This window comes from Microtus ochrogaster, chromosome 16, assembly GCF_000317375.1.
Source record: "Microtus ochrogaster isolate Prairie Vole_2 chromosome 16, MicOch1.0, whole genome shotgun sequence".
Classification (NCBI taxonomy): domain Eukaryota; kingdom Metazoa; phylum Chordata; class Mammalia; order Rodentia; family Cricetidae; genus Microtus; species Microtus ochrogaster.
Window position 1 is genome coordinate 57,746,671 of NC_022018.1, and position 11,133 is coordinate 57,757,803.

An 11,133-nucleotide genomic window follows, 5' to 3' on the forward strand; every position below is an offset into this window, starting at 1 on the left:
CAGGGTGGCAGGGTGGGCCCTGGGAGTGGTGGGGTAGCAGGGTGGTGGGGTGGGCCCTGGGCGTGGTGGGGTTGACAGTGCTGAAGGGAAAGGAGCTGCCAGCCTGCCAGGGTCCCCCGACCAGGAAAGAGCACCCACCCTTGGCTTCTGGAGTCTAGGTTGCTGAAGGCTCACTCAAAGAGAAAGACAGCAGAATCCCCATCATGGGAGCCCCTCTGCCCAGACATGCAAAGGTAGTGGCCTCTCCTTGCAGGTAGTTTGCATTTAACATGGACCCAGCCTTACTGCTGGGCTCCTCCAGTGCTAGGCACTCTCCATAGACTTCTGGGGAGCCACCACTAGCTTCTCTACTCCATCCTACTTCTGTAGTTTGTCCTGACATCACCCTCTTGACCAATTGTGAGCCATGAGCCCAGCCTCAGTGATGATCACAGACTGAGCTCCTCATTTATACTGAGATAGCAGATTTAAGCTTGGACATGACCTGATATGATACTGTGTGGTACGAGTGTGCGTGCGTGCATGCATGCATGCATGCCTGTGTGTGTGTGTGTGTGTGTGTGTGTGTGTGTGTGTACGAGGGAGAGAGAAGATACAGGAAGATCACTTAGAGGCTAATACCATTCAGGCATGATGTCAACTGTGGCTCAGATTGCATTAACTAACACATCCATATTAAGCAAAGTTTTCCATCTGCAATTATACTTACAAAACTCGCCTTCCATGAAGAGGATTTGCAAGTGTCTTTAGACAGATGAGTGCTAAAAAGGAACAGGGCATTATGGGACACAATGGAAGGAATTTGTGAAAGATCAATTCCTCATTTAAAGTCTAAATCTATGGAAATTTAGAACCAAAAAAATATGATCCAAATGTACACTTTTCTTTAGCATTAAGTCTATTTAGAGTTAGCCAGAAGTCAAGATCTTTTTGATTTATGGGGTAAAAATGATAATCTGAAGATAGTTCTTATTTTTTGCATGTTGTGATAGTAAATGGTTTGCATCTGTTCTTGGGGATGAAGAGGAGTTTCTGTTCCTGTGGTAAGAGCCCTTCAGACTCCTTCCTGCTTACTGATGCAGTCACGATCTAGCTCAGTCTGCTGCAACAAGCCCAGGACCCAATGGATACAGTTGAGCCCATTAAAATTGTGAGGCACAGGAAATGTGATAACCAAAGAGAAAAGTGCTCCAAAATATTCTTCTTTTACGCAATGGTTCATGTGCAGCAAACAGCTGAAAAAGGCAGACATGCTCTGAACTGTGGTGACAGTGGCAGCTCTCAACTCCAAGACCACGGGTCCCTTCTGCAAGTTAACAGTAGTGTCCTGTCATTAGAGAAAATTGTGTCAGGCATTTTACAAGCTGCCTGTAGGAGGGCAGAGGGGCCTACAGGCATTTCCACATACTGTGTCCCTCCATCCAGGATAGAACCTGGGGATGTAGTAGTAACTCAGTCTAATGAGAGAGCGTGCCTGAGACCAGTTGTGAGTATCCAGTGCTTCCTGATGTGAGACCCGAAGGCAGAGTCCCCATTGCTTCCCTCTGACTGCAGGACCCACTGGGCCTCACCTGAGATTGCCAGGGTTTCCCTGGATAGCAAGATGCTTCCTGAGGTTCCCAAGCCCAAAGGGACAGAGTTTATAGCAGAGGCATTGGAGATGTTGAGTCTATATTCTAGGGACAGCCTTGAGCGTCATCTAGGTTCTGCTAGATGTGTTTTTAATCACGAGTCCTAATTACAGAATTGGAGGAGCAGCAAGGCCTCTGGTTTCCCACCGAACATAGCACATAACAGACAGGATGTGCACTGTTTCCAGAGAGACCCCCCACCTTCTGTGAGTTCATGCTCCAAAGCTGAGAACCTCTTGAGAGCTTTAAAAGCACTAACTGATGCTCTTCCCTCGAGGCTTACTGTTCAGGAGTGGTTAGGGACAGGCCTCCGTCACAGAGCTCCCAGGTGGCTCTGTTAGGGAAGAGAGGTACAAAGTCCTTGGATAGCGATGGTTCCTATCCTGGAGACTTAGAACTAAGGGGCTGTGTAGCCCAGAGTCTGGAAATGAGTCCAGAATTTCCCACAGAGGGTGTTTCTGTCCACCTTGTTCTCAGAAGGAGATTGCAGTCAAATGCATTTTGGTTGGTACAGTTGAGGGGGGTGATGCCCTGGGCATTCCTAACAGCAAAAAAAAAAAAAAAAAAAAAAAAAGTGACCTGGCCCAAAATATTGTAAATAGTGGTACTGAACTGAGAGATGCTCATTTAGTTGGAGGGGTAGTTCTGCATACAAAGCCAACATGATAAATATCGTCAATTGGCTAATCTATTGTGTTCATACAATTTTCTTAGATTATGTGTGCTAATAAAGATTGAAGATTGTTTCTTAGGTTAAATGTTCTTATATATAGATGCGAAAACTGAGGTCCTAAGATGGAATTACACACATAAAGGGCATGAGACTTTGACACAGGGAAGTAGGCATCTGCCAGGCACTTCCCTACCGCTTTTCTTAGGAGGTGTTTCAGGCAGAAAAGGGATCATGAGTCATATATATTCATTCTGATTATTCATTCTTTCATTAACATTTCCTGCTGGGGAAAACCACACTTCCTGGAGTAAAAGACAACCCTTCTAAGCCAGGTGATTAATGGACACTGGGCACTTTTGTGCCACATGGCTAGGCTGGAGCCACGGAAGTGAGGAAAGGAATCTCTGAAGAGGTGGATGATTGACACGTTGGTACCAACATGGTTTGGCAGTGGGCAGCCTCACGTAGCGCAGCTTGGGGTAGCGCCTGACCAGCCAGGCTGCTTGCTCTCATCTCGATGCTGAGCATCTGCTGGAACAATGTGCCGCAGGGAAGCACAGTGGGGGAATGTCTGCCTGGGCATGTGCCTGTCTGCCTGGCCCCTCCAGTGTCCTTGGGAACGGCCTCCTGTCCCCAGGTCCCCTTTGTTCACTGGCCTTGCCTGTGCTTTGTGCAGACAGAGGAAATGAAATGGGATTCAACAGAGGTCATTTGCCCTCTCTCCAGTGTCCTGTCCATGGAGGATGCACACGGGTGACAATGCCAGCTGCTTGTGGCTGCTGCTGAACCTCAGTTTCTCTTTTTCCTGCGAGGCTCTGGAAGGTTAGAACAGCATGTGATTTTCCCGAGAAGCCCCTGGCTAGTGTCTATATCCGTATACCTGGTAAGCGAAAACCGTGCCACCACGCTCCTAGCTATTCTGCAGTGCTGCTGTCCAGCAGGCTCTGTTTCCTTCTAGCAGCTTTTCCAGTAGAAAAATGGATCCATTTATGATAAGTCTATAAAATGAGCGCAAGGTGTTCATCTGGCCCACGTCTCCGTCTTCCCGGCAGCCAGACACTCTCCCACTCAGCTGTTCCCCCTCAGTGTTGCCCTGCGAGGAAAGACTAGCATGGTGTTGAGTCGTGGACACATTTTTATGAGTTTCTGTCCCTGTGCTTATAGAAGAATCTCAAAATGAGGGGCAGCATCAGGGAAAGAGCTGTAGAGGTTGCTGGCTTGGTATGTGTGATGGTTAGTATGATTGTCAAACTGACAAAGTATAAAATCAGCTAGAAAACAAGCCTCTGGGGATACCTGCCCAGGAGTTCCTAGGCTGGGTTAATTGAGGTGGGAGCTCCCCCGAAATGTGCACTGTAACCATTCTACTTGGCCGGGTGGGCTGAATAAACACAAGAAAACAAGCTGAGCACCAGCTTCTCCTGCTTCCTGACTACGGATGCAGAGTGACTCCCCTGCTTCTTTGCCTTGTCATGATCTGAACAGTCAAACTGTGAGATAAACTCTTTCTTCTTTAAGTTTTGTTTTTGCTTTTTGAGACAGAGTTTCTCTGGCTGTCCTGGAACTCCCTCTGTAAACCAGGTTGGCCTCGAACTCACAGAGATACACCTGCCTCTGCCTTCTGGTACTGGGGTTAAAAATGTGCCACCACCGCCCAACTTAAATTGCTTTTGTTAGGTATCTTTGTCTCAAGATGAGAAAGTAACTAACATATGAAATTGGTATGGAGTGGGGTTGCTGTTGTATTAAAGATGATTGTGTGCTCTGTAGACCTTTGAGCTGTTTTTCAAGATTAATGTGTGTGTGTGTGTGTGTGTGTGTGTGTGATTTAGAGTTAGAAAAGCCCTGAAACGCTATATGCAGAGCTTAATGGACCATCCTCGTGGGAGTGGAGTTTAGGACAGAATGAGCAGGGGAGGCCCAGCTCTTGAGTCTTCGTAGGGTCATAAGCACAGTCCGTGCTTCTCTTCTTTTTTTCTTTTTCTGGTAAAGAACTTAGCTATATTCTGCCTGTGATCTGATAGCTCAGAATTATAGGCGACATTGCTAGAAGAAATCTCAAGACATAAGCTTGTAGGCTAGGCAAGGGCTACTTCTCACGGCTTTTATTTGACTCCATGGGCGAGAGACAGTGCAGTAAAGGGAGCAAAACTATTTGACGAATGTGGGAACTGGAAGGGAAAGGAGAGAGTTACAGACAAGAAGGGTGGCTGTAATTACTGAAGATAGTGTCTTTAAGAGAAACCTCCTGCTGTGCACTGGGACAATAGGGAAGGTGCCCTGAGGGTAAGACTGAAGTCTTCATCTTGGGAAAAATCCAAGCTCATTGGAGAGGAGAAAAGCCTAAACTGAAAACATCACGGACCCTGCTGGAAAAACAGCTGCCTGGGGCGATGTCCCAAGATCCTGGCATCTCCAGCATCCCAGGGTCTCTATTACAAATGGGGCTTCCTTTTCACAGCTGCATGCAAATGCCTGGCCCAGCAACCACTGCACAAGCCTCCACGACCCTCTGTTCTTGCATCTTTTACACTTGTAAAGCCATATACCACATTCATGATGTTACCAAATTCTGCTGTCCGGTTAGGAAGCTACCTGGTTCCCTCAGTTGAATCAGCCTTTGCGTGGCGACCCTGGGTAAACAGCTCCCCAGGGAAGGCAGACATCACCCCTTTAAGTCCACAGGCCATGAAGCAGTAAAGAGGAGGAAGAGGAGGAGACTGTATTCTCCATTAGACAAGTTGTATACTTCACTAAAGACAGGTTCTGGGTCTCTGTGACGGTCACCGAGCGTCACCACTTACTGTCTACTGGGTTTGCTTTATGGATCAAGGTTGAGCTGGAATTGAGATCTAGGGTCGTTGGACCTTTCCAGAGGGTGTGCCTGGAAATGCCCTAAGCTTATTTAGAGTCAGTAGATTGTGGAAGAGGAAGGCCTTTGAGAAGGGTATTTGAGACTGAGATAGGCAGCAAGCAGGCCTACTCAGCTGGCTATGGTCCAAGGAGATGATGAAGCATTTTGAGCAGCTACAAGCCAGAGTTGGGGGGTGGTTTTAAGTAGCTGAAGGGCACAGCCTCGTCACTGTAGAGCTTTGGTGCAAGGCGACATGAGGGATAGAGGCTCTTATCTCTGATTTCTCATAAGGTGAAATTGCTCTCGGAGGTGGGTGGCAGATACGTCCTCAAGTGAGCCCTTGATATGCCCCCTTGGCTGTGAGCCCTGCAATGAGCAGACTAACACTGCCTTCTTCAGAACCACAGGGGCTGAGGTCTGGCCATATTTAAGATACAAATATTTTATTCCACTTGAGTCTCATCAGAGCCTGTGAAGTTGGCTTTATTACCCTAGCTTTAGTGGGGCGAGCAGGAGGCACACAGAGTCTAAGTGTCTGCTCAAGTGACTCCATCAGTAAACGGTTAGACCCAAATTGACCTCACTGGACTCACCCTCAGCCACATCTCGAACACTGTCTTTAAGTGCTGCAATACCAAGGTTGAGTTACCCTCTTTTGTTTTTGAGACAGGGTCTAGTTATGTAGCCCTGACAGTCCTGGAACTCACTCTGTAGACCAGGCTGGCTTCAAACTCACAGAGCCTCTGCCTCCTGAGTTCTAGGATTAAAGGCGTGCACCATGATGCCAGACTAAAACAGAAGTCATGGAGGGTAGTCACAGCCTCGCAAGACATTTGGCCACTCCAAGGGGAATTTTATACTAGATGATGTCCTTACCATGGGACCATTTTTTAGCATTCTTGGGGGGAGATCACAGGACTAGTTAGAGAATGTCTCAGGTCAGTAGGACATCTTAGAGTCTCCAAAGGTAGTCATTGCCGAATAGCAATGGTGGTGCTTCCCTTTTGAGTATAGGGGATTGCATCATTCCCAGAATAAATTTACAAAAACTCTATGAAGAAAAGGCGCGTTCATCTGCTTTTGCAGCTAGAACATGAAATTGCTTCAATGACTCAACCAAGACCATAATGTTATAGAATATGAGTCAGGCTTGAAATCTGTCTCCTACACTAGCTCAGAATTGCCATCTTTACTAGGGGCTCCCCGTCTTCATCTAATGGCCACAGACACTGGCCTAGGTGCTAGGGTTAAGTCCTGACAAGAGGCAGCTGTTCAGAGAAGAGGCACTATCTCATGCATGGTCAGGCACAGGCACAGTGTCCCCAGCCACTATCTATCTATCTATCTATCTATCTATCTATCTATCTATCTATCTATCTATCTATCTATCTAACCTATCATCTACCTACCTGTCTGTCTGTCTACCTGTCTATCATGTCCATCTGTCTGTCTGTCTATCATCTATCCATCCATTTGTCAGATACAAAAGGCCATCAATGGACTTGTCCTCCGGCCTTGACATTTGTCACTTGGAATCCGAATGTCCAGGGTAGGACTGTATTTATGAAAGTATGCTCAATTTCCTAAGTTAAAACTGAAAGTCCATTGTATGATTCATAATCTGCCCTTCTGATAGTAGGCATTTTCATTAGTGATTCACAATAGAGCAAATGTCAAGAAAAGCTACAGGGCTGTGTGCCTTTGCATGATGGCATGCATGGTCTGAGGGAGTTTGCCCGGCGGAGGTCTCTGAAATCAGCAAGGTCAGCATTCCACAGAGGTCCCTACCATCTTCCCTCCTACGGAGGCAGCAGACACTTGACATTCGTGACAGATATTTCTAGAGACCTTTATGATTCCCTTAATTGGAAAATTCCATTAGGGCAAATAATTTCCCTCCTGAAGCCTTTTTATCCTGACCCCAACGACCATGACCATGGAGAGCTCGAGTTTTCTATCCCATTCATTATCACGTGATTTGCACCTTTAGCTGACGGTAAGAGGGACATGGCTGTGAGGGAGTGGCCAGATATCTGGTAACTCTACCTTCAACGGCAGTTTTGCTAGAGGATCTGAATTTATGTTTTAGGGAAAAAGGGCACTGTCTGTCTACAAGGTAGGCAAGGTTGTGATTGCTTAGTCAAATCCTGTGGCTATAAACTGCAGACCCCCCAGTATTTCCTGTTTCCTGGCTGTTTCAAACCCAATCATCCTGCCCTTCATAGGGCAGGAAGCTACTCGCTGGCAAAGAGAGGAGTATTTGGAGATTTGGAGGAGCCCAAGCTCATCTTCACCACACAGCCCCACAGCAGGCTTGTGTGAACCCAAGGGTGTGGGAAGTCTCAGAGTTCCAGAATGAGACTTCTGTGCTTTGGTTAAAAACAAAGCAAAAGGAAAACCTGGTAAGTTCCAGGGTTAGGTTAAAAATGCATCCCATAAACTGAGAATATAGATTTGAACTTGAAGCTTGACTTCCCCCAGCACTTGGCAAAACTTTGCTTTGCTTTTGGGCTCAGAGCCTTGGGGAAATAACATTTTCTTCAGGACTTATGATCATTATTAAAGTAAAAGAGCAGAAAATCTTATGAATCGTGAAAACCTCCTAGGTCCCTTGTTGATGGCTGGTTTATGCCCCCTGCCTGCTCCCACTTGGATAATCAAGGAAGAGGAGAAATATGCAGGACCCAAAATGGGCCATTTAAATATCATTTAGTTACTTCTTTTTTTTTTTCTTTAAAGAAGTTTTATTTTGTGAGACAGGGTCTTTCAGTGTAACTCTGGCTGGGGATATAAGGGGTACTGAGACACCTTGGCATGTACTGACGAGTTGATGAACTTTCCTTTGGGCATCTACTTGAGCTATCTATTAAGAACATTTATGAGTCTCTGGGGTCCATGTTATCACTGCCCTCTCTCCAAGCTCTCTATGTGACTATTCCTAGGGGCAGAAACCCAGCTCAATGCTGTGCTTCTCAGCAAGGCCTGGGGTTTTGCTTGCTGGCCCGTGGGAGCTCTCCTGGGAGTGCTCCTACAGCAGTTTGGAGACTGTGATTTTTGTTCTCCAGGCATAAGGTCTGCCCTGGACTGATTAGGAGTCCTCTCTGTTGGGGGATGGGAGCCTGGTAGGAAGGGGTGGTGAGATCTGAGCAGCTCTGCGGAACTGGCAGTTCCCTTCCAGGCAGAATGGGGTGTCATCACAGTCACATTGTGGGGACACGGATATGCATGAGCATGAAGCTAAGCCAGCGGCCCTGCAAAGCCAGGCAGGAAGACCAGGAAGGGTGAGGAAGCTTACCTTTTTGACTTCATATTTAATGGCGAGTTTGATCCGGCTCAGACTTGGACGGTGGTGGTCGGACCAGACTTGCAAGTTCACATCCCCATTTAAAATCGCTTCCACCTCTTCTGTGTCTCGGCACAGGTCCAGCACGCCCACCACAAAATCCTTGCATTGCATAGATAACTTCCTGTAATCGTTCTAACAGAATAAAGAGAAATCAGGGTGTGTCACACTGAACCCCACAGGGTGACTGGCGCATCATAGCACTGAGGCTCAGCATTGGTGGCTAACAGTGAACCTGTGAAGGGCCTTGGAGCCAGAGGTCTGCACTAGACTGGGCCTGACTTCTCTAAGTTAGCATTTGCTGAGTTTGTGATCCACAAGCCACTTGCGTCAGTCACCTTGGGTACAAGCTGAAGTCACAGATTCCCAGACTCCACCCTACTCCCTGAGCCAGAATTCCTAGGTATTGGGCCCAGGAATCTGTCTTGTCTGTGCATCTGCCCCCCACCTGCTAGGTTCTTTCAAAACAGCAGGTCCTTGTGCCTAAAGCTGAGTCAATTCTGAGACTGTAGGGAAATGTCACTTCTGTCTGTGCTGGTGACTGCCTCACAAGGCTTTACTGGAAAGCTATGGCTGGGAGGCTGAACTGGAAAACAATATACACAGGTATGCTTTTTCTTTTTCTTTTCTTTTCTTTTCTTTTCTTTTCTTTTCTTTTCTTTTCTTTTCTCTCTCTCTCTCTCTCTCTCTCTGTTTCTTTCTGAGACAAGGTTTATTTGTAGCTTTGGAGCCTATCCTGGAGCTAGCTCTTGTAGACCAGGCCTGTCTCAAACTCACAGAGATCTTCCTGCCTCTGCCTCCTAAGTGCTGGGATTAAAGGCATGTGCTACCACCACCTGGCTTCTTTTTTAAAAAAAATTATTTATATATTTCATGTATATGGATGCTTTGTCTGTACGTACATATGCACACCAAAAGAGGGTACCAGACAGTTGTGAGCTGCCATGTGGGTTCTGGAAATTGAACTCAGGACCTTTGGAAGAGCAGTGAGTGTTCTTAACCATCAATCCATTTCTCCAGCCCCACAGGTGTGTTTTTTTCATGTTCTGGAAAACTGGCTTATACATTAAAATATGAACTATAATTCACATCTAACATGATACTCCCCTGCTGCATATCCATACTTATCTAGCAAATTGGGCTCCTATGCTCCCTGCCTGCTGAATAAACACTCCTAGGTCTTGACCCCTTCACCAGCATCTCCCCTTCCTTAATGAATTGCTCCTGGGTCTCTCCTTCCCCAGGCCAGTCTTTCTGAATACCTTTGGGAGGTTTACTTAGTGACATTCCAACTTGTCTCTCTTTCTAAGAGATAGTTCGGAGTCCAGACAGTGCTCCAAAATGCTGGGAAAAAAGAATGTTCCATGCCACCTCCACACCACCTTCCCCCTAGACATTTTCTCCCTGAGGCTTCCTTTTTGATTTCTTAGTTGAAATCACACACATGTCAAATGTCACTATGCTAATCACTGTCAACAACCCAGGGACTCACAGCCCGCAGCTGGCAGATAGGACAGCTTTGCCCTCCCGAAGCCTGGATTCCTCAGCAAACAGGCAGTCACTGGCAGAGGAGCAGTGCGGGCGTTTGCCGGAGTTAATTTCAGCTCCTCCTGGATGTCACATAGAATGTCACTTTGCATTAGACTGTGAGGTCAGCAGTGCTTGTTTGCTAGGGGAAGGCGAAGGATCAAGAAAATACTCTCAGACAAGAGTGGCCATGCTCCATTTTTATTCATAATTTTGGTAGAAAAAAAAGAGTTTCAGAAACTCAGTGGAGTCATGGCTGCTGCTGAGCTTGGGCAGATTGGCATGCAGGGTCCGTGGAGAGTGTTGGGCATCTAAGACTGGGCGGTGTGGTGACATGAAAGCTGCATTCTGTCTTCCTTTATCCCTAAATTCACCTGCTCACTGATCATTCATTCATTCATTCATTCATTCATTCATTCATTCATTATCAAGAATCTGCAGCATACCAGGTAGTGGAGTTACCAGTGAGAGGTGCAACTCTTGCTTCTGTGTACTCTGGGGTAAAGGAAGCTGGGCCTCTACCCTCAGTTCCATAGGAGAGGAGCGAATGCCCAGTGAAACCTGCACAGAGCCTACCCTGGCCCACATCACTCAGAGGTCATGTTTGGGGATGCAGAGGTTTCCCAGTGCCAACAGGCAGCACAGAGGAACCATTTCAGTCCTCACAGAAACCTGTGATGGAGGGACTGTCATCAGTTCCAGATGAAAGGCGAAGAAAACGAGACCCTGAGAGCTCAGAGAGCTGCATGTGTCTGCTCTGTGCAGTCATGCCTTCTCTCCCGCGGGTCACAGAGGACCTTGTTTGCTGTCAGAAGAGAAGCCCTCCGTGCTCACCACCACACACAGACTGCCCCACGTGCCTTCGTGCTCACAAAGTCTGTTCCTCTCTTTCCTTGAACCAGTCACCTCTGCTCCTTCCTAAACCGGCTCCTCCACCCAGGCTGGATAGCTGCTCAGGACCAGCTCCTCCACCCAGGCTGGATAGCTGCTCAGGACCATCTCCTCCACCCAGGCTGGATAGCTGCTCAGGACCAGCTCCTCCACCCAGGCTGGATAGCTGCTCAGGACCAGCTCCTCCACCCAGGCTGGATAGCTGCTCAGGACA

The 11,133-nt window shown here is 47.3% G+C and overlaps 1 protein-coding gene across 3 annotated transcripts in view; it reads right to left on the reverse strand.

Annotated features, from left to right (window-relative positions):
- The window catches only part of Trpc7 (transient receptor potential cation channel subfamily C member 7), a 117,761-nt gene that overhangs the window by 68,632 nt on the left and 37,996 nt on the right, over positions 1 to 11,133 (reverse strand). For 2 of the 3 annotated variants that reach the window (XM_026783123.1, XM_005355274.3), the window contains exon 3: positions 8,454 to 8,636. The exons of the other annotated variant lie outside the window; for it this stretch is intronic. In XM_026783123.1, the coding sequence (XP_026638924.1) occupies positions 8,454 to 8,636 (183 nt within the window). The remainder of the gene's footprint in view (positions 1 to 8,453; positions 8,637 to 11,133) is intronic. 3 annotated transcript variants of the gene reach the window in all.